Source organism: Halichondria panicea, chromosome 16 (assembly GCF_963675165.1).
Source record: "Halichondria panicea chromosome 16, odHalPani1.1, whole genome shotgun sequence".
Lineage (NCBI taxonomy): Eukaryota > Metazoa > Porifera > Demospongiae > Suberitida > Halichondriidae > Halichondria > Halichondria panicea.
Genome location: NC_087392.1, coordinates 1053328 through 1079684, shown reverse-complemented (window position 1 = coordinate 1079684; position 26357 = coordinate 1053328). Strand labels below are relative to the sequence as shown.

At 42.9% G+C, this 26357-nt stretch overlaps 5 protein-coding genes and 1 non-coding gene across 9 annotated transcripts; 4 read left to right on the top strand and 2 right to left on the bottom strand.

The window, feature by feature from the left end:
- Positions 1 to 342: 342 nt before the first annotated feature.
- On the bottom strand, positions 343 to 19919 carry LOC135350205 (activating signal cointegrator 1 complex subunit 3-like). The gene is made up of 30 exons (XM_064548937.1): positions 19594 to 19919; positions 19354 to 19399; positions 18605 to 19272; positions 18427 to 18538; positions 17966 to 18209; positions 17710 to 17857; positions 17316 to 17645; positions 16850 to 16990; positions 16412 to 16576; positions 9789 to 10037; positions 9441 to 9575; positions 8935 to 9126; positions 8313 to 8537; positions 8011 to 8130; positions 7475 to 7726; positions 6922 to 7095; positions 6390 to 6618; positions 5965 to 6218; positions 5457 to 5818; positions 4943 to 5170; positions 4634 to 4832; positions 4158 to 4421; positions 3816 to 3953; positions 3488 to 3741; positions 2995 to 3232; positions 2172 to 2306; positions 1792 to 2019; positions 1328 to 1618; positions 907 to 1107; positions 343 to 672 (listed from the first exon to the last, which is right to left on the bottom strand). Exons 1-30 carry the CDS (start codon positions 19897 to 19899, stop codon positions 400 to 402), a joined length of 6801 nt encoding a protein of 2266 aa, XP_064405007.1. The 5' UTR covers positions 19900 to 19919; the 3' UTR covers positions 343 to 399.
- On the top strand, positions 11230 to 16114 carry LOC135350413 (uncharacterized). 2 transcript variants are annotated; one of them, XM_064549194.1, is made up of 2 exons: positions 11230 to 11364; positions 12057 to 16114. In XM_064549194.1, exon 2 carries the CDS (start codon positions 12060 to 12062, stop codon positions 15894 to 15896), a length of 3837 nt encoding a protein of 1278 aa, XP_064405264.1. In that variant the 5' UTR covers positions 11230 to 11364; positions 12057 to 12059; the 3' UTR covers positions 15897 to 16114. The 2 variants fall into 2 exon arrangements, with proteins under 2 accessions (XP_064405264.1, XP_064405263.1); XM_064549193.1 differs by lacking the exon at positions 11230 to 11364 and adding an exon at positions 11751 to 11898.
- Positions 19919 to 21289, top strand: LOC135350265 (haloacid dehalogenase-like hydrolase domain-containing protein 3). Its single transcript, XM_064549005.1, has 8 exons — positions 19919 to 20077; positions 20150 to 20211; positions 20259 to 20340; positions 20408 to 20450; positions 20524 to 20673; positions 20731 to 20818; positions 20867 to 20939; positions 20991 to 21289. Exons 1-8 carry the CDS (start codon positions 20006 to 20008, stop codon positions 21129 to 21131), a joined length of 711 nt encoding a protein of 236 aa, XP_064405075.1. The 5' UTR covers positions 19919 to 20005; the 3' UTR covers positions 21132 to 21289.
- Trnak-uuu (transfer RNA lysine (anticodon UUU)) lies at positions 21161 to 21233 on the top strand. Its single transcript has one exon. It is a non-coding gene; the product is annotated as a tRNA-Lys (tRNA).
- Positions 21290 to 21385: 96 nt separating the features above from the next.
- LOC135350255 (GPN-loop GTPase 2-like) lies at positions 21386 to 22726 on the bottom strand. 2 transcript variants are annotated; one of them, XM_064548997.1, is made up of 4 exons: positions 22308 to 22726; positions 22107 to 22263; positions 21896 to 22056; positions 21386 to 21472 (listed from the first exon to the last, which is right to left on the bottom strand). In XM_064548997.1, the coding sequence occupies exons 1-4, from the start codon at positions 22701 to 22703 to the stop codon at positions 21401 to 21403; spliced, it is 786 nt and encodes a 261-aa protein (XP_064405067.1). In that variant the 5' UTR covers positions 22704 to 22726; the 3' UTR covers positions 21386 to 21400. The 2 variants fall into 2 exon arrangements, with proteins under 2 accessions (XP_064405067.1, XP_064405066.1); XM_064548996.1 differs by lacking the exon at positions 21386 to 21472 and adding an exon at positions 21579 to 21833.
- A 44-nt stretch (positions 22727 to 22770) lies between these two features.
- Positions 22771 to 26345, top strand: LOC135350218 (uncharacterized). 2 transcript variants are annotated; one of them, XM_064548951.1, is made up of 7 exons: positions 22771 to 22911; positions 23131 to 23241; positions 23338 to 23525; positions 23603 to 23797; positions 24029 to 25717; positions 25766 to 25837; positions 25975 to 26344. In XM_064548951.1, exons 1-7 carry the CDS (start codon positions 22883 to 22885, stop codon positions 26286 to 26288), a joined length of 2598 nt encoding a protein of 865 aa, XP_064405021.1. In that variant the 5' UTR covers positions 22771 to 22882; the 3' UTR covers positions 26289 to 26344. The 2 variants fall into 2 exon arrangements, with proteins under 2 accessions (XP_064405021.1, XP_064405022.1); XM_064548952.1 differs by having other exon boundaries at positions 22772 to 22875; positions 23125 to 23241; positions 25975 to 26345.
- Positions 26346 to 26357: the final 12 nt, after the last annotated feature.

The following is a 26357-nucleotide window of genomic DNA, read 5'->3' as shown; positions in this document are numbered from 1 at the left end:
CTACACCAAATTGTCAGAGAGCACAGCTATAGCGATGCTAATAGTTTCCTGGCTGCTGTTGCGTCCCCTCAAGAGATGAAAGCCGAGAATAACCTACCTCCTCCGTACCTCTTGAATAATGCTCCGTGGGGCATATGGCGAGATCAGGTCACGGGCGAGTCCCATTGGGTGTACTAACGATCATCACCAACCTGTATAATTATAATAATTTATATTCTCATTTATCACTTGTTCGTTTCTTCTCTAACACCATTATCCATACTATCACCGGACTTGTTGACACACACAGTTCATTCTCATTTCAATATGCAACTTCATCATTTTCCATGTACATGACAGACACGCTTGTTTCAATTTTGTTTTTAAATTATTATTTTACATGAATTATATATGGAAACATCAATTTTCATTTGTTCCAGTGATTACAAAATTCAGAGATAAATCAAATTGTTGGTCTAGGCCTAAATAACAGTCGCTCATCAAATAAAGTGTTAGTATCTTCCTAGAGGGTTCATCCGGGGCAGGGAATGCCAGAGAGCTTTGAGTTCTCCCTCTGATGCGGCCGATCCTCTTCAAAGCCAGCAGCTCCCCACTGTCCACCTCCCCCAGGACCAGCCACCATCCCTCATCCTTGGTCTTCGGGAACCTCGGAGCATAGGCCCTTGAATTATCCTGCATAAAATACACATATGCATGATGAGAGAGGTAAAAGTATCTCTGAACGTTTAAAAAAAAGTTTAAGCCTTTAATAGTTATACCAGGAGTGCATGAATACTCCTGGTTATAATTATGTATATGACTTAGTGATGAAGGTCATGGGGTGTAACTACAGTAGTGGGAAGTTTTACCAAGCACAAATGGGCAGTATGCAAACACATGATACTTACGTATAGTACAAGAACTCACCCTCTTTCTAGCCAGACAACGCTGAGTCAGATCCAAGTGAATAGCACACTCCTCTCCAGCTGGTACGTCCGTCCATTGTCTCTCTCTCACGGTCTGGCCAACAGTGGAGGAGCCGCGCTTAGCATGCCCCAGATCCTTCTTCCCAACACTAAGCTTGTGGGAGAGGACAACAATCGGGAGTCTCTGAATCACTTCCTGGATCTGTACAGGCATCATAACCAATGTACGTAACTATAGGCAACTGTACTACATAATTATAATACAACAATGAGTTAAATTTGGTGAGGAAATAAACTGACAATTGTGGGCACGCTATATAAAGGTACATGTATTGCATGTCAGTACAGTAACTAATAAAATGCAGAACCAGTGATACAAAGTCCATTCACAAGTACTTGCAGTATTAGTAATACGTCCATACCTTGGTTACTTGCTCTCTGGTGAGAGCACGAGTGTCCACAAGAGATGACAGTAAGAACCCTCTCTGTCTCTCCATCACAGTCATCAACTCGGGGAGGGAGGTGAGCTCAGTGACACCTGCCCCCTTGGTCAGCTTCTTGTTGAGCAGCTCAATGTGGGTGTGGTCTAGGTGGGGGAGTATGAGGAGGGAGGGGTCAGAGACCCACCTCCCTTGTACACACATCTGTACTATGTGCATCAACTTGAGAGTGGTTGACAACCAACCCTCATTAGCAGAAATGTCCACCAGGGCCTATACAGAGGAAGAGTAGTATATATATACAAATGGGAAGTGAGAGGAGACTAGACCACAAAACATGAAATGCTATAAGTTACAAGGAATGGCCAAGAAAGTCGAAATTTGCATGACTTCTGATAAATTCTCAGCTATATAATTATGTCTACTCGTACAGTGTACACACACACCTGTAATATCCTGAGGGCCTGGTCTAATACGGACTTTGTGTCTGTCTGGTAGTCTGCTATTGGCAGGTCGCTGTGACTGAAGTGAGCTTGCAGTAGGAGATGAGCCTTAGAGTGTGGACTATCGTAGCTGTCAGGGGGTGAGACTGGTAGGGGCAGCTTTTTGGCCAACGCGGTATTCATCACATCCTCATTATGTCTCACTGGCAGCTCATTATACTCCGAGGCATCCTGGGTATGTGTAGAGTGAGAGATACTAAACAAATAAACAGTGTCTGGGGCAATGCTTCAGTACAGGAGTTTATCCCTCAAAACGTACCCGCTATACAGCACATGACCAAGTCACTACAACTACAACAGACAGGTACAGTACACTGACTCACACAGAGCAGCTGCAGCAGGTCCTGGAAAGTGGAGTGAGCGTAGAGCTTTTCTCTGAACAACCGCACGGTGGTGTGGTGGAGGTAGTAGAAGGAAGCTATGCAGCCGAGAGTGAGCGACTGGATTGTTCTATCATCCTGCAGTCATGGTGATGGAGTTACATACATGTAGGAGCAAACATGATATTCAAAATTGTTACACAGTACTTAGTTGTGTTCTACTTATATGTGTGTGTGTGTGTGTGTGTGTAGCTACTGGCTGTGGTGTGTGTGTGTGTGTGTGTGTGTGTGTGTGTGTGTGTGTGTGTGTGTGTGTGTGTGTGTGTACACAGGTGGTGATTGATTACCTTTAGCTGTTTGCAATCAATCTAAGGCTATGTACGTAACTTCGATAATGCAAATCAGCGATAAGGTTAAGCAATATGCTAAAATTCCCTCACTACACAAGCAATAAACCGCTGCATTGTGAGTGAGCAGAATAGTGTAAAACTTCTCCAATATGAGAGATAGCACTGTGGGTTAATTCAATACAATGTGGATCTAATACCGTATATCAACACACACACACACAGTCATGTACCGTATAGCAGGTGATTTTCGTGGGGCAAAATATTCATGGTTTTCGTGGTTGGAGCTCTGACCACGAATATTTACCACAAATGAAGCGATCTTGCCTACCTTTACCTGCAGTGCAAGCTCCAACCACGAAAATATTACCCACAAAATGTCTCAATATTTTGTCCCCCAAAAATTACCCGCTATACGGTATACACACATCAAGGCTCAGATACAGCCTGCAGTGGACACACACACTCCTTATACATACCTCTTCCACCTGAATGCAGTAAGAGCTCTCGAGGGCTGTCAGAGCCCTGGCCACTACGCCAGAGAGGAAGGTGTTGACAGAGCCCTTAGCCGTGTCCTCCAGCTGATAGAAGGAGGGGTTCATGAGGAGTCGACGGAAGAAGTAGGTCCAGGTGACATAGTCCATGGCGTCTTGTTTGGAGGTAATGGTGCCTGCCACTATCTCAGCATTGAGATGGTCAGACAGGACGGCCAGCAGACTGTGAGGGGGGCAAATGCATCACAGATTGTTGATCTTGACATAATATTGCATAGCTCTTGACGCAGTTAATTTTCAGTTTTGAATTGGCTCTAATCGATATTTACGGCTTCGTCAAGTTAGCCAACGATACGTCCAGTAATTAATTCCCCTCCAAGCACACACATAATTATGCTCCCATGTGCAATACTGAGACAGAATCTATAATTACTACCTTAGCCTACAGCCTAAAAGGTACAAGGCAACACCCACTTACTTTGACTCCACTGGAAACGGCTCGTAGAGAAACTTCTTATAAAAGTGTTTCTTGATGTCATGTACGAGGATAACTGCCACACCCCTGTCATCATACTGTGGTCGCCCCGCTCTCCCCATCATCTGAAGCACGTCTGTGATTGGGTAGTCCACATAACGCTGCAACTTGCCGTCAAAGTACTCTGTTCCCTTGACGACTACCAGATGAGCGGGGAAGTTGACACCCCAGGCAAGAGTGCTGGTGGCTATCAAGATCTGCAATAAGAATAAATGGTTTATTTATACGAACACAAATGATTTCTAGCCAAATTTGATATTTTGTTCCTCACCTGTATTTTCTGGTTGACAAATAATTCTTCGACAAGGTTTCTGTCTTTCTCGTGCAGACCAGCGTGATGCAGTCCCACTCCAAATGCCAGACTGAACTTGAGGTTGGTGTCACGGACTCCCTCCAGCAGGGGATCCAACTAAAGGAGGGAGTAAAGGGTACATGTGCTGTAGTAAAGGTACTCTAATCATCTGAGTGATCTGGAGGCAGTATAGATTTGAAATCAAAGAGAATGGTACAAGCATTTCCATGCTTACAGAGGCACAGAATGTGAGGTTACTATGACACACACACACACACACACACACACAACACACGCACGCACGCACACACACACACACACCTGTTGGTCCGGTATGTGCAGCCATTGTTTGGTGTCGTCCTCAGCGGCCACGTACGTTACAAGATCAAAAGCCGTCAGTCTGGTTTGACGACGCGAGGAGACAAATATCAAAACAGGTTTGTCGGGAGAATAAGTCTTAATGGCGGTGTACGAAGGCTTGTTCATGGTAGCCATTCTAGGGCAGTAGTGCTTCCCAGGGAAGCCATCGATGTGAACCTCCAACTGAACGGGCCTCACTGCTGGGTGGAAGTTGAACAGACCGCCCTGCGTTAACACATGTACAAGATTGGAAGGGGTAGATAAAAGTACATGTATATATATTAATATTAATTACTGTGTACATGTGCCTTCAAACGAGCTGAGATCAGGAAAATAATAGCTATATAATACTAAGAGCAGACTACTCCCAATAAAACCAATAAATAAAAGCATAATTATTTTCTATCTAGAGTAACTTCATATCAATTGGTGTCCACCTGTTTGATGCACAGCCAATCAGCGAGGTCCTTAGCGTTGGCTAGAGCGGTGGAGAGGCCCACCACTCTCACAGCCTGGCCGGTGTGAGACGCTATGAAGTTGGTACGAGAAACAATCACCTCCAGGACAGGTCCCCTCTCATCGCCAAGGAGATGAATCTCATCAATTATCAGCACACGCATCGCTTGTACATATGACCTACAGGAAATATAATATTGTCTACTTGGCAGTCGCTTTAACCTAAGTAGCTTATCAAAGGAATTTGAAGTTCGGTTGCCAAGAGAATGGAGGCTATAATATTATTATACCTATTTTGCCAGCTGCGACTGATGCCGTCCCACTTCTCAGGTGTGGTAACTATGACATCTGCCCTCTCCACAGCGCGGATGTCAGGGGAGGTATCTCCTGTTAGCTCCACCACCGTCTTCCCCAGAGCTCCCTCGAGCTTCTTCCTCCAGTCGGCCACCCTCTCACGCACCAGCGCTTTGAGGGGGGCAATGTACACAGCCTTGCCCCCAGGGTACTCATTGAACACTCTGTAAGAGAGGGAAGTGCAATTTAAGTATCAGGCATCGTTAGGAATGATGAAATTTATGCAGAAAATTCCTTTGAACTCAACATGCATGAGTGTGTGCATGATAGGTACAGGTATATATATAAACCCGTATAGCGCGAAAATTTCGAGGCACTTATACTTCGTGGAACCTCTAATACTGACAATCAGCTAACAGCAACAGATGCATGCACATAACACACAAGCTCGATCTATACATGTCACACGAGGGTAGAGAGGACATTACTGAGCAATGTTGTACATGTCACCTGAATATTGCCAGCTCAGCGGCTACAGTCTTCCCACTGCCAGTAGGGGCGCCTAGCAACACGCTGGTATCCGAGTGGTACAGAGTATGGAACACCTGTGTTTGCACAGGGTTGAAATACTTGAAATTAAATAGTGACTCGTAGGCGGGGTTCTTGAGTGCGGACACAGGAAGTGGGTGGAGATCGAGTAGCTTCGTGTGTGGTGGGTGGAGCTCCGGTAAGATGAGGTGTTGGAATGATATAGCGACAACAGATTCGGCCATTAACCAGCGATCCGAGACTGCACGCACATAATACTGAGGGGGGAGGGGCTCAAATATCGGGATGGTGAACACGAGGTCCTGGGGCTCCTTGGCCAACACCTGTATGTGCAGTAAAATTATGTATATACATGTACTTGCAACATTTATTGGGTGTACAGCGACCTGTTAAAGTACTAGCTGTGTTGTTTTTGTGCTATTAGTGGTAGACCATTAGTGCGTGTACGTACATGCCTGAGAGCTCTCACCTGCTTCCGTTGTAACATGAAGTACTCCGAGTGGTACATCTGGTTGTTCTCTGGGTCCTCCACCCAGATCCACCAGGGGTCAGAGGTCATGCCGTGAAGTTTGTCACTCCACTCGAAATCAGGGAGGATGGTCAATCGCACTTTGAGTACCGTCCGTGTGATTGGCTGTATGGTGGCCGTGAGCAACAAAGAGGGGAATCCCCTAACAAGGGTCTCTACAACACGTCCCATCCTCACATGACGTATCATGTGACCTGCAAAATTCAGAACAGGTAAAAATTGATCACATGAAACTTCACAAGGACACAATTGAGAATTTCATATTGAAAAGACCATTTTAAGTTAAAAAAAATGTTTGGAAAGTTGGATCATCCAGACCATAATTTATATTCTGTGAGTTACCACAAGTCATGTATATTACACACCGATTTCCTCGTGGGTCATGTCCTTGAGTCGACTGAGAGAGACCCTCTTATCCTCCAGTTTGGTGATGATCTCGTGAGAGAGACGTTCCTTGAACTGCTTGAGGGGATGCTCAAAGGCCCACTGCTGATGCTCCACAGACTTACAGAGTGTGAGCAGTCGAGACGCCATGACAGGGAGGCCCTTGCGTAGCACTATCTCAAACAAACCTCGGAGTATCCTGCCAGAGTTCTGTGAAACAGAAGCACACAACGTCTTCAACAAATGGGTACATGCTACATACACAACGCTCATAACTTATGGAGTATCTAATTATATTGCACGGGGAAGCCAAGCCGGATATCTGTGTGCAATATCAGACGGCCTTCTGGGGGCATGCTCCACCCCCAAGAAACTTTTATTCTCAGACGACGTTACAGGCAGTCAACAATGCCTCTGGGTGTTGTACACACAGAAATTCAATTTAAGTTAACGAGAGATACCTTACGTATGTCTTGCAATTGCTGTGCTAACAAGCTCTATAACTTTGCTCACCTGTGCCACATAGGAAAGGTCAGAGGTCAGTGAGAAGCTGTCGACCCCCCCACGAGATATGTATGTTTGCAGCAAGATGTTGACCTTTCCGTACGAGTTCTCGACCCCTCCTTGCACTGGCAGTCGGCACACTGATTGGTGGATCTCAAGCTCCGATATCTCGTCCTCCCTCACCTGAAGAGACACAAGAAAGCAAATCATGAACACAATACATCAACTATCATGAACACAATACATCAACTATCATGAACACAATACATCAACTATCATGAACACAATACATCAACTATCATGAACACAATACATCAACTATCATGAACACAATACATCAACTATCATGAACACAATACATCAACTATCATGAACACAATACATCAACTATCATGTCCAAGGGATGAACAAAAACAATGCACATTATGATATAATAATTATGTACATAACACAAATAAAGTACTCTGTTGTACGTACTGTGCATTGAGCATAATGAATTATCAATTAAGGTATAGAAGTATGTTTCAGGACTACAAAATGAGCTCATTGACTATGATCGAACCTTGACTTGCTCAAACTCCTCTGATTTGGAGACCATGGCGAGCGCTTGTCCCTCATTCATGTATGGCTTCAATAGCTCGTTGAAGATCTCCATGCTAGCGTACTTGATGTAATAGTGGGAGGCGGTGCGGCCGAGGTCTGTAGAGTGGAGGTTACCCGTGTGCTGGACGAAACGAATCATCTTGGCCTTGTCCAACTTTTCAGCAGCTGTTGTGATCAGCGTACGTTGGTGCTCCTCAAGGTTGGGGTCCGTCTGTGTGGGGTGTGAGGAGTGTGGAGTGTAAGGAGTGTGTGGGGTGTGAGGAATGTGAGGGGTGTGAAGAGTGTGACGGGTGTGTGGAGTGTGATGGGTGTGTGGGGGTGTGTGGGGGTAGTGCAGGTAGATACACGTAGGAGTGAATTTGTTGACATATACGTATGTGTATGTGTGTATGTAAATATATAGAATGAGTGTGCGAATGAGGACCAAGGAGGTGGGGGTGGTTTGACTGTTTAGTTGAATGTCAGGCACTAAGTATGTAACCTACGTGTACGTACCTCCCTAGCCTTGTTAGAGATGCCATAGATGAGAGGGTTGAGCTTCATCCTCACAAACAAGAAGGTGTAGCGCAGCCACTGAACAGCCTCCTCAATGTTGCTCACACTACCAAGTGCAATCTGAAGGAAAATGAGATTCTACCATTCAACAGATTACAAATTGGTATACATTTGCTAAGCCATATTTTGGACAAATGGCTACTGCTACTCCATTATTGAGCAGATAGGTTGTATAATTATACAACAATAGGGAACTGCTCAGTAACAATGTGGTAGGGGTCAAACACCTGAACCCCGCCCACCTCAGCGTTAAGGTTGTCCGTGAGACTAGCCACAAACTGACTCTCTATCGGCTGTTGACGGGTGAGCAGAGAAAGGTAGTGAGAGAGTTTGTCGTGACTCGTGATGATCGTACCCTCCCCAAACTTGTCAAACTGTGGTCTACCAGCTCGTCCAAATATCTGCAACACATCCAGGATGCCCAGGTCAACAAAAGCGCCTTTCTTGGCATTGTAGATCTGTGTGCCCTGTAGGTGTGTGCATCCATGGAGATACACTGTTAGTCACATGCACTGTTACAGTACGTAGTAGCAACCTTTCATTCTGTATGTACAAGTACAGCACTGTGTGCCCTGAGGGTGTGTGCATCCATGGAGATACACTGTTAGTCACATGCACTGTTACAATAGTAGCAACCTGCCATTCTGTATGTACAAGTACAGTACTGTGTGCCCTGAGGGTGTGTGTATCCATGGAGATAGGTGTATTTATACTGTATTAGCAACCTTTCATTAGGTTTTTTTTGGTTCATTCTGTATGTACAAGTAGTATATGTAACATATTATACTTAAGATAGCACTAAGGCACACACATACACAGACAGGGACAAACAACCATGCACCTCTATGCTTATGGTATGCTCACCTTGATGATGACTGCATGAGCTGGTAGATTGATACCCCAGGCCAGCGTTGCCGTGCACACCAGAACCTTGATAAACCCCTCAGAGAACAGTCTCTCCACTAGAGTCCTGTCTTGTCTCAGCATACCCGCGTGATGGACGCTGAAGCCATCCCCAAACAGATCACGAAGGGGCTTGTTCCGAGACTTGTCCACCTGCACACAATTAATGTGGTGTGTGAGTGATAACACTGATATAATTTTGGTGTTGGGCCATGGACTATAATAATCCATGGTATTAGGTAAATTCTTTCATCTCCCAAACATGAACATTGATGATACCATTAGAAAGGTCTCTTTCTAATTAAACTTTAAAAAAATCAGAAAATGGTTGAAATTGAACACACAAAATATTAAGTTATGAGCAATCAAAGTTAGCTATTAAAACAAGCCCTGCTGCTATAGCCGTGGCATTCCTTAGGCTACGTGGCCATCACTATTGACAACACAACCAGGCTCCATGTATTCACCTGTTTCTGTGCCAGTCCTAGCTTGGGGTTCTGCTCAGGCTGGAAGAGGGGGAGTTCCCCTTTAGATGCGGCCAGGTCCCTCAGGGCAGTGGCAGTTTTTAGCGTACCGTTACGAGAGTGGACAAACACCATCACCTGTGAGTACACAAAGAACATGTTGGCACATTGCAAACTGATCTAGTTTTGGGTGATGAGAGCTAACACTCTAACAGTAAAATTAGTGTAATTATGCATGCCGTCTTCTATACGAAAAATGTCAATAGAAGTTTCAACGTGAGATTTGAACAGGAAAAGAAAAGACTGATCCCCCAAATTGCAACAATGACTAAGACAAATAGTGACTCTTACTTGATAGCCATTCTTGATGTTGACCAGGGCCTTGTCATAGCAGACCTCGTCCATATCTCTGAGCCGCTGCAGGTGATTGGTCGCCTTGATCCCAATAAACGTCTGCGAGAGTGGCACAGGACGAAACCGCCCGTCAAAGAAGAAGAGACCTTTGTAAAAATTGACCCTGAGGAAATGAGCCACGTCCAGGTAGTTGGGGAGGGTAGCCGAGAGCCCCACTATCCTGATCATCCTCTGACTCGACTCAACCTGAGAGAGAGAGGGCAGTTATAATTATAACAATGTAGCCGGCTACAAAATGATGGACTAATGATAAGTACACAGTATCAAAAATCCCACAAGCACGCTTAGGCATGTTTTATTTTTAAGTTTTGCTTTGGTACAAAAGTATTAGAGTGTTATGGAAACAGACTGATGGTTAAAGATGATATTCAAAGATAATGCTAAATATTATGCATTTCCTGTCAATTGAATAACTTAAAAAAGGGGTTTTTTCTGCAAAAGGTCCGAATTCACAATGGCTGCTGCTTCTGGCAGTAGTGTAGAGCTTTGCGGCTCTTTTTTGGCTAACAAAATATAGGTAGCGCTTTAGTGCAAGGTTAACATAGTTTAATCAAAGTGTTTACATGTCAGCAATCCTTCTAATCACCACTAACTCCAAATCTCTTGTAATCAGTGTCAAAGTGTTATTCACCAAAGCCGACTCTACTGAGCATGCCCAGAACAGTCTCCATGACGAATCTCAGTAACGAAAACACTCGTTAACTACAGCTAGCAGGGTGCTGCTTGTCCCTCCCTCTAAACTTCCTCATTAAGCCATTCATCTGTTTACTTCATTAGGATGTACCTAACCTGTGCACATGACCTTCAGCTGATCCCCTCCCTCTAAATGGTCTCCACAATATTATGGTCTCCATATTAAGTGAATTCATCTGTTATTTGCTAACATGGGTGACTTTCAGTTTATCCCTCCCTCTAAAATGGCTGTTTACTTAGGATGTATACAGTACGTGGCTTTCAGTGAATTATGCTGAATTACACAGTTAGTAGCATAATTATATGGTCATGTCCTGAACACTGTCAGAACACTGTGCCCCCAATAGACCCCCCCCAGTGGGGGTACTCTCAATGTAGTAATGCTCTCAATGGACCCCCAGTGGGGGTACCCTCTTAATGGGCCCTCCAGTATTAGTGTTCAGAGACTAACTCATAAACACACTTTCCAGCTGATAATATAATTATAGCTGCATGTTGTCATTGCTGTTGGGGTTGTAGGAGCGCTCTAGGATTCGTTTATTTTAGACAAAAATAGATTGTTTGTTTTTTGTCAACTTGTAGGCTATTGATTACATCAGTTCAAACGTATGAACTTAGAAGCTAATTCCTCCCACCGTAATAGATTCTATATAGATTCTTAAAATGCATAAATAAATGCATTGCATGAATATTCACATGCACTCCTGATTCTATATAAGATTGTAAGATAATATTTAGCTAGTCTCGAGTGTCGCTAGTATAGACTTACATAGACTAGATCTACTTGCAGTCTTAAGAAGTAGACCCAACTACTGCTGAGGTGAACTGCCGTTACAGTAATTATATAGATATAGTTGCATAGATCTACTTCATGCAAACATGCAGTGTCTGTGTGCATTATATCCATGTGCATGTTACTCAGTGCATAAGTGGCAGTACGTGTGTAATTAATTGTGTGTCCAATAAGCATTATGACACAATAATTTGTAAGTGATAATGCGTTGATGTTACTTTATATGATGATTTGTATGGGAGAGGGCACTAGGTCTATGAACTTAGAAGCTAAAATTTCTCCCACCGCAATAGATTCTATACAGATTATATAAGAATGCAATTTGTAAAACGATAATGGCGTTGATGTTGTTGATGCTACCATGATGCTATACCATTGTAATTATCATTGTGTTCCAACTAAAAATGAATGAACTTGGACCAGTCAGGAGTGCATGAATATTCACATGCACTCCTGATTCTATATAAGATTGTAAGATAATACTTAGCTATAGTCTTGAGTGTAGCTAGTATAGACTAGATCTACTTGCAGTCTTAAGAAGCAGACTCAACTACTGCTGAGGTGAACTGCCGTTACAGTAGATCTAGTTGGATAGATCTATACTTCATGCAAATATGCAGTGTCTGTGTGCATCTATGTCAATGTGCATGTTACTCAGTGCATGCATGCATGTATGGCAGTATGTGTGTAATCAATTGTGTGTCCAATATTTTTTTTAGATCATGGGTTCAACAGAATTGAAAGTACTTCTTCTCCTAACAAGTCTGATTGTTTGCAATGCGCAAGAGCAACTGATTCACGTCAAACCCGACAGCTGCCCACAAGAGTGCTCCTGTTCCTACCAGTTCCCCGACTGTCAGACTTTGTCTGAGTACGCACTCAATACAATTAGTGACCTCCCTTCCAAGTTTATGCTAACTCCTGGTGAATATTACCTTGATTCAGACTTTTCGATAAATGGTACAAGTACTGAAAGTTCAGGATTCTCTCTACTTGGAGCTGGATATGAAAATACCACCATCTACTGTCGACAAAAAGCCACTCTATCATTTGATGGTTTGACAAACTTAACTGTACAGAACGTGGCCTTTGTTTCGTGCGGTGAAGGTGATTTGCCTGGTATCAGCTTGACCAACATCAACACAGTGAAGATGATGGACATGAGTGTAACTAACACCACCTCTGGTGCTCTCTACATTAAAGACAGCTCAAATGTTGAGCTCACTAACCTTGCGATTACTAATAACAAAAACTCATTTGCTACAATTGTCGGTATACAAAACTCAAAAAATATCACATTAACTGATCTAAACATATTTAACAACAGTATTGGAGAATATGATTCTAAGTGTGTCTACAGCAGCTTTCCTAATGCAGAAGAGGTGGTGTTTCAAATCGATGGTGGTTTCTTAACAGCTGGGAGTATTCATGCGATTGATAATGTTGGACCGTTTGGTGTGCTGGCCTTGAGTAACGTTGAGGCAGTTGTCAATGGAAACTGGTCATTTAAACGAAACCTTGTGTGTCTAGGTGGCTCATTATTCCTGAGTGAGGTGAAAATTGAATTTTCTGGGACTCTATCCTCCAGTGAAAACAAGGAGATCAGTGAAAAATACAAAACCACTGCTGGAGTATTTCTCAGTTACAGTCAGGTTATTCTAAATGGGACCCTTGAGTCTATTGAAAGTGAAGGGTACATCACATCAATTCAATCTGTAGGCTCTAATATATCTTTAATGGAGGGAGCATCTCTACTTCTAATGAGCAATCGCAATGGATTCGAATTGATGTTACTAGAAAAAGGATCAAAACTGATCATCCTCAACGGAACACTAACGGTTTGTAATAATACAATACGTCAAAGGCTTATTCTAGTTGACACTTCTCAATTGATAGTTAATGGTCATATAACGTTTATCAACAATCCAATAACTCCTTTAACTGGGTACAAAGGTACTATTCACTTGTACGGTCAAATCAACTTTCAAGATAATTCTGGAATTATGTTCGCCGTGACATCTGATTTGAATGTAAACGGCAACTCAACTTTTTATCGGAACAATGTTTATGATGGCTTCAAAGATGGTGCTTTTACCATTTTACAAAATAGTACATTAGCATTGGGTGGCGAATATTTGTTTATTGAAAATCACTATGACAATGAAAACGGTGGTGCAATACATGCAACATTCCAATCAATTGTTAGGTTCAGCGGAAATGGAATATTTCGAAATAACTCAGCAAAGAATGGAGGAGCAATTTACATCGATCAAAAGTCTCGACTTGAACTTGACAAAGAAACTAATCTCCTGTTTGAGTACAACTCTGCGGTAAAGGGAGGTGCCATTTATATTGAAACATCTCTCGATCACGTTCAGTGTGTTAAAGATCCGAATGAATGTTTGTTTCATCCTATCAATCTTGGAAATCTGAATGCCTCTCTCACATTTGAACACAACAAAGCTTACCCTGGGGGCAGTGTCATACATGTCAACTTCGATATCATAGATAATCCAGAGATCACGTATCCAGCTTTGGAGGACTTGAATAAAACATTCAACGTAAAGTCAGGAAACAATTCAATACCAACGTTTGCATCTGATAGTTATTGGTTTTGTTTCTGTGAAAATGATTCAAGGAAAGGTTGTGCAAGAGAGGACAATTCAATTAACGTGTCAGCAAGCAAGGGAAAACCATTTTCTGTGATGGTGAAGACACTCAAATTTTATGGGGAAAATATGTCAGAACCTATTCGAAGGAATTTACAGTCTGCATTGAAATCGATTGATACTGATCATACTACAACGTCTTCTCTAACTACTGACGGAAAGCTTCAGCGTGCTAGTCCTGAAGAATGCATGGAAGTCAGTTTTACTGTGAAATCCAAGGAAGATATGGAAGTCCTTGTATTGAATGTGGGCGAGTCCTTTCTGGATGATGTGAAAACACTTTATGTAAATGTACATTTTAGCGAGTTGTGCCCAGATGGTTTTCCAAGTGACGATAATTACAGCTGTGTTTGTGATGAGAAAATCAGGGATTATCTACAAAGCTGTGAGATAACGGACGAAAACTTTCAAAAGAGAATCGAATATCAAAGCTATTGGATGGCACCAGCAAATCAACCTAATTATCAAGGAGCAATGAGTTGGTACGAAAGCTGTCCTAACCGATACTGTATTACAGATGGAAACTTCACTTTTTCGGATGATGGTATTTGTGTTAACAATAGGTCTGGTGTACTGTGTGGAAACTGCAAAAAAAATACTAGCTTAATGCTTGGTGGTGATGTATGTGGGGACTGTTCAGATAATGCACACTTGGCATTTCTGGCTCTTTTTGCAGTGGCTGGAATACTAGTAGTTGCCTTGGTCTTCCTATCGCAAATCACAGTGACTGCGGGAACTATAAATGGACTCATCTTCTATGCCAACATTTTGAACAGCAATCAGACTGTGTTTTTCCCCAAAGGATTTTTCCGTGGCTATACCATCTTCATATCATGGCTGAACCTCAATTTTGGAATCGAAACATGCTTCTTTGACGGCATGAATCAGATTGCATACAGCGGACTACTATTTGTATTCCCAGTCTACATCTGGATACTAGCAGGCCTGATTGTTGTTCTATGCCGATACTCGATGAGATTATCGAAGTTTTTTGGTAACAGCGACCCTGTAGCTGTTCTTGCTACCATAATATTTTTGTCTTTCAACTCACTAACTCAGAACATCATCAGTGTCTTCTACTATTCAACTATCAAAAACCCGGATAACATGAGAACAGTAGTTTGGAGATACGATGGAAATGTTGATTTTGCCTCTGGGCATCATTCGACTCTTATCATTGTTGCATCAGTGTTTCTCCTATTGCTACTGATACCCTACACGCTTGTACTGTTCTCTGCACAAGTTTTACTGAAAAACGATTTCATCTCAAGAATGATTCGACGATTGAGACTTCAGCCTTTCATACACTCATACCTGGTCCCTTTCAAACCCGACCATCGCTACTGGGTAGGACTCAGTCTTTTAATGAGAGCCGTGCTACTAATTATATTTGCATTCGGAGAAAACAAACTTATAAACCTTCTTGCTATCATTACCACTTGTATTGTTGCTCTAACTATGTTCAAGTTGACTGGAGGAATATATGACAAGAGTTGGATGGACACACTGGAGATGTCCTTCTTGGTGAACCTAGGTGTGCTTGCAGCAGCTACCTCATATTCACTGAATTCTTCAATCAACGGTTATAGAGAAATTGCCACATATATATCGATTTCGATAGCACTACTAACATTTATCGGGATTATAGTTGTGCATGTTTACTGGCGACTCAAGAAGATGCCTATGATGAAGAAGAGGATGGAAGCTCTAGCCAATAATTTAAAAGTGCAATTACCCAAGAGACAAAAGCTAATTATAAATGAGCCGGCTGAATTGGAGGCTAACAAATTCACTGAAAGTGTGGCTGAGATGACACCAGTATCTCATGTTGATCTCAGAGAGCCATTATTGGAAGCCAGCTACATTGAGACTCGTCCTCAGTTATTTTAGATCTATATAAACTGCTCCGTTAAACTTCTTATAACATCGTTAGTATACTATGAAACAGTAAGCTTGTATAATTATATGCATTTGGTTTTTGTGTGAGTTTGTAAGTCCTACGGAGTAGCTAGTGTCTTAGCTATAAAAATTGTAGCTCTAGTATTTATATTTTTTATATCTAGCTACATGTATAATTATGCTGAAATAAAGAATTGTATTGAAAATTACTTGAGTGCAGGCTGCTTGACATTCCAAAATAATGCAATCAATTTGTCTATCAGATCTACTGCATATTATTTTATTGAAACTGTTGAGCAGTTACAGCTGGAATACATACACACACGCACAGTCAGCTTTACCGTATTCCTTGTGCAGCTACGCCTCGAGGCATAACTAGTCACAACACACACACACACACACACACACACACACCACACACCACACACACACACACACACACCACACACCACACACACACACACACACACACACACACACACACACACACACACACACACACACACCTGTCGCAGTGTCCTGGCCACGAGGCTCTCGATGACGGCACCCCGATCCTCATGGAGGAGATGGACCTCGTCAATGATGAGCAGGCGCACTATCTGTGCCAGCTGCACGTCACCAGTGGATTTACGAGTCACCACGTCCCACTTCTCAGGAGTGGTCACTATCATCTGCAGAATACACAGGCATTATTGTATTAATACGTTTAAGGAAAATTCACAAGGAATTTAATGTGATATAGGACCCAATTTTCACAAAAGCTTTTAAATTAGAGCTCTTAGATTGTAACAGGGTAAGTAGGGGGGGGGGGGGGGGGGTAGTGGTGAAGGAGAAAGTGGGGGGTAGTGGAGCAAGGTACTTCTATTGATCAATATGATGTGTACTTGGTAGCACATGTACATTGTATATAGTAAGTATAATGAGAGGAGTGAGTGAGTTGGTACCTGAGTGTTTTGAATCTCGTACTTGGTGAGCTGCATGTCTCCGGTCAATTCTCTCACTGCCACGCCCAGTGGGGCCAGCCGACGACCAAAGTTACGTACCATCTCAGCAGCCAATGCCTTCATGGGTGCCACGTAGATGATCTGGGTGAGGGCAGTTCTTACGCATAATTATGGTACATGCAGTATAGTGGCCAGTTTGTACAATCTTATACATTGTGTTGTGCTGGATTTAAAGGTAATTCATATAATTGTGGATGCCTCCAATAATGGACAATAGTTCAATGTAGTACAATAGTAGCTACGTATGTTAACATGTAATCTATCCAACGAATGGACTAGAGAGAATGTACAGTGTACATGTACGTACGTGTGTGTGTGTGTGTGTGTGTGTGTGTGTGTGTGTGTGTGTGTGTGTGTGTGTGTGTGTGTGTGTGTGTGTGTGGTGTGTGTGTATGTGATTTCCAACCTTGAAACTGTTCCTCTGAATTACACCAGACTCATCGATATTCTTCTTTATCTCATGAAGGACAGTCAACATGGCGATGTTAGTCTTTCCTGCTCCAGTTGGTGCTGAGATCAGCAGATTCTCATTGGTATAGTACGCAGAGTCAAACACGACAGTCTGGATCTTGTTCAGAGTTTTGGTGCCTTTGAAAACCAGTTGAGCAAGTTGGTCCAGCTGGTCAACCCTGATCTTCTCGTCCCCGACAGTAGGGGGTATGACAGAGGTGTGGGGGATGAGAATCTCCTCCATCAGTCTGTCGCTGGTTCGCTTGGCATCCTCAGGTATGGCAACCTGTAGTGGGAAGAGGCCGGTATAAGGTATGTTTATAACTAAAATGACTCTATTTGTGACTGACCTTTGCTCCTGCAAGGAAGGCTGATGTAAGCTTGGCCTTAGCGAGGGAGTCATATACATGAGGGTAGAGCTCATTGGGGTCAAAGGTACGCTGGTGGGAGGAGCCTGAGAATATCGGCCTGTTGGCAGCTTCCTCAAGAGCACGCTCTCTGGGAGGAGAAGGATAATATTACATTATTATAATACCACATACACAAAGTGTGTGAGACCCCACCTGATGAGGGAGGGGAGAATACGTACCCCCCACACACACACACCTTTCCTTCCTCATCTCCACAGGGTCGTAGCCCCGCCTCCTCAGTTGGGTGATATGGTCCTCAGTCGTTGGGATCTCCTTCACTTGTTTGGCCATTCGCTTCTCTTCTTTACGGAAGAACTTCTTGAGCTGTTTCTCATGCTCTGACTGGATCACCACTTGACTGCCGTACGCTGGGCGTGCACTCTGACCACTCGCAAGGAGAGGGCCGGCTGATGGTGTGCTCTTGGACTTGGAGAGAGGCACTATAGGAAAAGAGTTCACGCATTGAGAGAAAAATTGCATGTATAATAGTATTCATGAGTTATTGTAAATGCATGTTTCTTTCAATGGAAAACTTGTGGATTTTTAACTACAATGTTTACATGTACCTATATACATGTACCTATATAGCAATGAAAGAGCCACAAACATGTAGACCAAAGTAGGATAACAGAGTGTTTTAGGGTGGCCCTGGGGTACCTGAGGGCAGTAGACTAGAGCCATCCTGCAGCACTGCATCCACCAGCTGGGCACGATGAGCAAGCAGCTCTTGAATCAGCTCCAGCTCAGAGAACCCCAGCAACTCCACCAGCTGTCAGGAGAGAGAGGTGTACAGTTTGTGAGCAGCCACGAAAATTAATATTTCAATACAGCTTACGTCATTCTCAATGGCTTCATTCTCTTGGCCAGAACTGAGTTGTTCGAATATAGCCAAATAGAGTTCCTGTCCAGACAGCTGCATATGGCCACCCCTCACCACTTCCTTGCACTGTGCCTTCAGCCACTCCCCACTGTATGGGAGGACTGGGGTAGAGCGTGACTCGACCACTGGTTGCTTTTTTGTAACTGCCTTCTTTTTGTCTGGTTTTCTGATTGTCTGCTGCATTCCACTCAGTATTGTCTGCGTGAATATATTAGTATCACCGTTGGCGACAACAGTTGATTCATCCTCAGAGAGGGAGTCATAACCAGTTTGGTTGGAGAGCTTGGACTTGACATGGTCACCATCCCCCGTTACTAATGACGTTTCCGTGTCAAACTTAAAGGAAATATTGTGTCCAAATTCTTTCTTTTTCATCTGAATTTGTTTGTCTGAAGTCGATGAGGTTTCTTGTGAAGAACTAGTGAATGGTGAATCTTTAGGTAGGTAAGTGAGTATATTTTTGACTGTGGTGGACGCTTTGGTGGCAGCTGATGCCGGGAATGGTCCAAGAGTTCTCCTTATCTCCTCAGCGTTTGCTCGAGTGAGTTGTGGCTCCCCGATGAACAGGTTGAAAAGGAAGGCAGCTGTAGAGTCCACCGTCTCCTGGGATACATCACTACTCACTAAATAAAGGGGCGGAGTTAGTAATAGTAAGGGGGCAGCATAATTATTATTATAATAAACTAAGTACGTATCAATTTTACCAATTTCCCTTGATGCTTGCTGTAGGATCCTGAGCTCAGCTTGAACCTGTAAAAAAAACAATTTCTCATGCACTGCTGATCATACACATGCTAGCTAGGGTAAAATTTTGGTGCAGTCAATTAATTAAATTCCCTAATTATTATATTAACACGACGACTATATACACACACGTATGGTACACCCCTCGTCATTGAGCCGAAGAGAACACACCAACCATACATATATATATACGGACATACCTTGACTGAGTTGTGCTTGCCGCACTGTGTCACCACATCCTCGGACATCTTGCCCCAGGAGTTCCGATCATCTTCGCTCCCTTTTCTCGTCTTCTCTCTCTTCTTGAGCAGTACTGCCTCATCCAGCTCCACCGGCTCCCTGGAGAGTCGAGGGCTGACCCCTCCAAACTCCCTCAGGGCTCTTGTCAACCTGGGCAGTTCCATATCCAGCACGTTGCTCTTGAAGGACGTGCCTGTCTCTAGGATTCGGAGGGTCTTGGCTGCTTTACTGGACACTAAAAACCATTGAGTGGTGTCATGTGTCATGCTGGGGGTGCAATCTAGGAAGCATTTTACCTCAAGAATGTTTAGATGAATATCATTAAAGCCTGAGAGAGCTAAGAGTCTGATCCATCTGTGAAACTCAAGGATTATGGCTCGCCTGGTGACTTTGGACATTACTAATACATGTATCAGAATAGCAACTTCACCAGGATTCCACTATGTAAGATCCATACCCGTACCGTGCCCATGGGCAAACATGCATGTGTATTTGTGCCCCCCCCCTCCCCCCCAGGCGAAGATCGGGAGAGAGTTTGATCTCAATCTGGACCCACAACAACTTGACAGTGCTTTTAGGTATACCTCTCTCGTGTTTCCATTTATTCCGTACCCTTCTAATCTAGGAAATCGTTCAAAGCACACAACTTGTCTCATCCGTGCTTTGGAGCACAGCAAGGTCTGACTTCAAGAGATTGGTGGAGAATGGTTTGTGGATGGAATGGACTAGCTACTTTATATCTATGTACGTGTTACTAGATAATTGTATTTGCAGGTCACCACAGAATTATTTGTCCAAGTTGGAGTTGACAGTAATGGTGGGTTACGAGCAATGGATGTACTATTTCCATTATTACATCCCTGAGTGACTGCAGTTTACCTTGTTTGCAGAGTTGAATGAAAAACTTGCCACAAGAGTGTTTGATGACTTTGCTGGGCCGGCAAACTGGGAGGTTTTCCCAGATGTGGAGCCGTCTCTGAAAAAAATTAAGCAAGCCGGGATAGTGCTTGGTGTTATATCAAACTTTGACGAGAGATTAGGTTAGTTAATTAATTCAATATTGTAAATCCAACAATATGTCTTTTCTCTTATTGCAGAGAGCATCATTACAGCACTAGGCATTCGACAGTATTTCGACTTCATTATTGCTTCAGTGTACACTAAATGTGCCAAACCTAACCCTAGGTAAGTCCAGTATGAATATAATTATTGTATGCAACTTTACTGCTTTAGGATTTTTGAGATGGCCCTGCAAGAATGTTCTGGTATTGAAGCTAATGCTTCAGTTCATGTTGGGGACGATTACGTACGTTTTGTATAGTTTAGTATACAAACGGAATTAATTTGTGCACTACAGGAATTGGATTATCTAGCTGCTAAGAATTTTGGAATGAAATCTCTTCTTTTGGTGAGAGAAGGTACAAGCAAAGAGAACATTCCTAGAGACACACCAACTGTATCCAGTCTAACTGAAGTCTGTAGTCACTTGAGGTTATAACAAACACAAGTATTTCGTTTGTCAGAGCTGCCCGGTTAGCTCAGTTGGTAGAGCATCAGACTTTTAATCTGAGGGTCAAGGGTTCAAGTCCCTTATCGGGCGCGCATTTCTTTTTTCTTTTAGCAGTATTCTGCAAAATAATGATATTTTTTGCACAATCAGAATAGTATTATGTATTGTATCTGAGAATATCTTTAGCTAAAGCAGTTTTGAAGAAATCAAAGTCCGCTCCCATAGCAGTAGACATCATTGACGATAATGTAGCTGCTTCATCGTTCTTTCCAAACACAACCATTTGCCTTATCCACTGCCTTCATCACTTGGAACATACTCTCCTTCTCTTATAATTATAAAGAATTGTGTGAATAAGTGCCAAGAGTTGGTATAGGGTTCAAGTCCCTTATCAGGTGCGCATTTCTCTTTTCTTTTTCTAATGTTAAACTCCGAATTTTTTTTTCAAAAGCAGTAATCTGGAAATGATATTTTTTGCACAATCAGAATATATTGAAATGAATGGTATAATTATTATGTATCTGAGGATAGATATTTCTCTTTAGCTAAAGTAGTTTTGAAGAAATCAAAGTCCGCTCCCATAGCAGTAGACATCATTGACGATAATGTAGCTGCTTCATCGTTCTTTCCAAACACATAACCATTTGCTTTATCCACTACCTTCATCACTTGGAACATACTCTCCTTCTCCTATAATTATAAAGAATTGTGTGAATAAGTGCCAAGAGTTGGTATACATATCAATGACCTACCTGTACATTTAGGGGAATAAAGGACACAAGACTGTAGTCCTCCACAAGGCCAATTAGTGCTTCGTTTAGTTTCTTATACTTCAGGAAGAAATTGCTCTCTGGCAAACGCTCCAGTAAGTAAGACAAGTCCATAACCTCTGTATAGTATTCCAGTCCAAATGCTGTGTGGTACAAACGTACTTTTGAATCTTCCACACCAAGACGTACTTACCTAGTTTCCCATACTGTTCCATTAGATCCACTTTAGAGAGAATGTTGACATGTGGTACTTCAAGTTGGATCATAGTGGAGAGGGACGTCAACAGAACAGATATGAATTTCCCAGGATCACTGCAATAGTGTGCATCCACTAAATGGACTGCGGCTAGCTGAAAGGGATAGCGTAATAATTATCAAGTTAAATGAAAATTACCTTGAACTTCCATTCCTCCAATTGTTTGGCAATGTTCCGCACAGACTGATGATGCGTGAAGAGCTCGACTTGCCCAGGAAAATCAAACAAGAAATAGGATCCATGAAACTGTTCCAGTCTCTCATGCAACCACTCCACGTTCTTCTCCAAAAATTCCATACAGTAGACCAAGCTCCCATTAGGTCCAAGTTTTAATTTGTCCATCACATCCGATAAAGTTATCAACTCAGAAATGTCCACCTCACACTCATAGGGTAGAGAATCATTTGCAGGGTCCAGATTGACAATCACAACTTTTCTACCAAATGCAGAGAGGAATTCCTTCATTCCACAGCAGTATGTAGACTTTCCTGAGCCGGGAGGTCCAGTGACAAGCTGAGCAAAGCTCCAAGACATGTTCCAATGTTATATCTGTTCCAGGTTGAATTGCTCTAATTATCCGAAAAACAACCAATATTGCAAAATTTCGTTAGTAAAAAGCTTAGCTCAGAGTTGTTTACCATAGCTACTGGATCAAGACTACCGCCTGAGCTGAGTGAGAGTACATACTCCAATGAAAGAATGAAATGTAAGAGATGACAATGATGAGAGCTGGAGCTTATTCGTATCCTGTTTCTATACTTTGTAGTACAGCTAAGACAGCATGTTTGCTTACTGTTCAGTTGTCATGGTGAAATTCTTGCAATTACACAACTACAAGTGGGGTTGCAAAAGCTTACATAATTAACACACATTGAGCTTCATGTATGCACACACATGTAATATACTGCATGCTAGATATCTGGATTAGTACTGCAAGCGTTTGTTCCTTAACAAGACACAGGAAAAAATTCCAAAACTTGGAGGAGGAACGTATAAAACAGATGAAAAGGCAAGAGAAAACAAATCGAGGCAAAGCTCACCTCTACTCTAAACAAACAGCACAACGACAAAAGTGAGCAAAGTAATTTATGGTTGAAAGAAAGTAGCTCAAATAAATCTATGCTGTGTGCATTCTTTATGTTACTGTGTTCTCTCCTCCTCTTCCAAGGGCACTAGAGGACAAAAAGAAAGCAATGGTGGCAGCTGAGGAGGATCGGAGGAGAAAGGCTCTCGAAGAAAGGAGAGAGGCTCAGAAAGAGGCAACCATGCGCTTCAAATCTTCTCTTGGAAGAATCAAATCTACCTCCAAGGGCCATGGACACGCTGTTAAAAACAGCAAGCAAGCATTCTTAGATTGTAAGTGTGGTGCCAGGAGTGCATGCACTCCTGGTAGTGCCTATCTTTTTTAGCTTGACATTTCATTTCTCTTTCAGATTACCTTCCCAATAAGCCTAAACCCGCTGTGGCTTCGACCCAGTCACAGAGGTCTGAGGAGAGTAGGGAGAGAGTGGCACTGGGTAAAGATGTGGAAGTCAAACTTAAACACAAGAATGGCTATCATCCTCCTCGGAAGAATGGCCTCCAGCAACGTGCTCCTAGCCTGGATGATATAATGAGAAAAATCAAAGGTGACTTCATGGTACATGTCATCCATAATTGCTAAGTGTGACATTTAATTCAGCAATGTTATCTTACTGTGGGAGTGTATGTAACTGTGAACCGTGAATACAGTTTGCCCTGGTGTAGTATTATTTCTAGGCGACACTCGAAACTATTCACAGCATATTTGCATCAGCCTTTAGCCATGAATTTTTAAATAATATTGTATGTTACTTAACGTGTATCCTATTGCTCATCAGATGAGGGGAGTGTATCCAACAGTCCAGAGAGTCACGGCAGGGTCATCATACATCAGAGGATACCTGACATGTTCTTACAGCAAGCTCACACCATGGGCAAACGAAGCTCCTCAGATTCAAATCTAAATATTCCGAACAAGGCCTCAAATGTTACCAAAAACAATAGTGATGGAAGTCTGTCATCTCAAGCCACTTTAGACCTGCACAGCAACTCGAGTGATGAGAACATTGTCTTCAGAGCCACAACTAGTCAGAAAGCCAACGTGGCCACAATGCAAGATGACTTGAGGATCACTTCACCCGATAATGCTGTCAGTTCCAGTAGTGAATCTCTGCTGAGCAACCCACCTTTGACCCCCGACCTCAATGACAGCTTGAACACTCCCAAACATAATAACGCTGTTTTCACTATCGGCAGCCAAGAACTCAGCACGTATCAAGCGGTTCGATCAAATTCAGCAAACAGAACTGTTGCACTTCACCCCACTCCAGGCAGTACAGGAAATGTTATCACTACTTCTGCAGGGCGGCAACCTATCTACGTGTGTGAAAATTATGCCACTGCTAGTATCGACTCTCTTGAGGATCAGCAGGGCACAAGGCAAGGCAATTATTCAATTTGCCGTAGTTCTACACTAACTCCTAAAACGTCTGACCTACAAACCCTTGTCAAACAAGACGTTGAGACAGCAAAAAATAAGCCGAAAGTTGTTGGAATCTTGAAGAAGTCAAATTCTAACAAGAGCCTTGATAAGAAAGTTCGATTTTCAGATCAAATAGAAAGGAGGATCATTAAGAATGTGCACACTAACAGAGGCTCGTTAAATGCTGATACAGAGGGTATTGACCCAGTTCGTCTTGAACTGTGGAAAAGAGTTCTTCCTAATGGAGTTACAAATCAATACCTACCCAATAGTGCCTTCACACCCAAGATGAGAGTCTCACTCTCTTCAAAGACGTCTCAGTCCCCCTCTAAACCCCCTATGAATGGAATCACAGTTCATATCCCAAAGGCCACTAACGAAGCTCCCCTCACAACACTTCCGCCAGGCCCTGATTCCACTATCAAATTACAAACTCAGTCACACACAACCTCTGTTGGTATTAATGGAGTAGTACCTGTCCCTACACACTTTGAGGATGCCCCTGCTATTAGGGAGCAGGAATCTCATCTGATGGGCAAAGACGATCCCCCACACACTTCTAAACAGATCTCACTTGAGAAGACACCAACGGATGATGAAATCAATAGTCTCTTTGATCAGATAAAGAATGCTCTTGAAGACAACCAGAAAGTGTTTGTTCCTCCACAAGTGTTCAACTTCAAGGTCCACCAAGGAGGCTCATCAAGACAAGAGACCTCCTCCGCTGGCTCAACCACTAGTCACTCATCGACAGTCACACACAGAGACGACCACAGAAATGTACCAAATGTCCATAGAAACACAAGTGCTGAAAGATTCTATTCAAGGCCAAATGACACATCGGCTCAAAGAGGATCTCAAAAACAAACAAACTTGTCAAGGCCCATGCGTTGCCAAACTAACTTCTCTCCCCAACCACCGCTGCTACTGACGAGACGAGGACATGGTCATACAGTCACCTACCCAACTGCCAATCGAGCACAACCATTACAAATGACATCTACAGACCCAGACATGTCATCAAGAGCCATTGGAAGCAAAAAAGGTTTATTAAAGTACATGCAGAACTTTTAAATTTATGTATTTCTCGCAGCTCCCACATCTCTCTCATTGGAGGAGAAGCGATTGATGCTGTCCATTGAGAACCTGAATCAAAAAATAAAAGGTTTGTGTTGCATGTATTATTGGACCTGCGGCTATGTTCCGACTTATTGTTGTTCAGCTCCATGTATGACGCAATGTGTGTGTTACTGACATGTATTGTTTACAGTTAATCATCCAACAATTGATTATTTGTTGCAGATCACATGGGCAGACATCCAAATGCCAAATTTCAGTCTCCCATTTCATCCGAGCCACCGGACTTCACTCCTGAGCTGTACCCCCGCCCACCTCCCTCCCCCACACACTCACAGATGCACAGAATATCATCAACACACCCTCACACACACGTTGTCAACAGTCATATGTACGACCTACCCAAAGCCCGTGCTCGTCGAAAACCAACAACTACAGCCTTAGCAGCAGCTGCCATAAACCCTCAGGCAGGAGAACACTCTCGAACCCTCCACAGCAGAGGCCCACCTCACAGGACTCAGCTGTTTTATAACACTTAGGAATAGGGAATTGCATGTGATACTATTTGTCAATATTCATGTGTTATAATAATTATTATGTATCTTGAA

Coding starts and splice junctions, on each gene's coding strand:
- LOC135350413 (XM_064549194.1), top strand. CDS start 12,060: ATGGGTTCAACAGAATTGAAAGTACTTCTTCTCCTAACAAGTCTGATT.
- LOC135350205 (XM_064548937.1), bottom strand. CDS start 19,899: ATGACACATGACACCACTCAATGGTTTTTAGTGTCCAGTAAAGCAGCC. Junction 17,858..17,965: donor GTGGAGATGAGGAAGGAAAG/GTGTGTGTGTGT, acceptor TTCTCCTCCCAG/AGAGCGTGCTCTTGAGGAAG. Junction 4,422..4,633: donor ATTGGCTGTGCATCAAACAG/GTGGACACCAAT, acceptor GTGTTAACGCAG/GGCGGTCTGTTCAACTTCCA.
- LOC135350265 (XM_064549005.1), top strand. CDS start 20,006: ATGGCTCGCCTGGTGACTTTGGACATTACTAATACATGTATCAGAATA. Junction 20,078..20,149: donor CTTCACCAGGATTCCACTAT/GTAAGATCCATA, acceptor CCTCCCCCCCAG/GCGAAGATCGGGAGAGAGTT. Junction 20,819..20,866: donor TGTGCCAAACCTAACCCTAG/GTAAGTCCAGTA, acceptor TTACTGCTTTAG/GATTTTTGAGATGGCCCTGC.
- LOC135350255 (XM_064548996.1), bottom strand. CDS start 22,703: ATGTCTTGGAGCTTTGCTCAGCTTGTCACTGGACCTCCCGGCTCAGGA. Junction 22,057..22,106: donor GGAACAGTATGGGAAACTAG/GTAAGTACGTCT, acceptor TGTACCACACAG/CATTTGGACTGGAATACTAT. Junction 21,834..21,895: donor TTATTCCCCTAAATGTACAG/GTAGGTCATTGA, acceptor TTATAATTATAG/GAGAAGGAGAGTATGTTCCA.
- LOC135350218 (XM_064548951.1), top strand. CDS start 22,883: ATGACAATGATGAGAGCTGGAGCTTATTC. Junction 23,242..23,337: donor CAAACAGCACAACGACAAAA/GTGAGCAAAGTA, acceptor TCCTCTTCCAAG/GGCACTAGAGGACAAAAAGA. Junction 25,838..25,974: donor CCTGAATCAAAAAATAAAAG/GTTTGTGTTGCA, acceptor TATTTGTTGCAG/ATCACATGGGCAGACATCCA.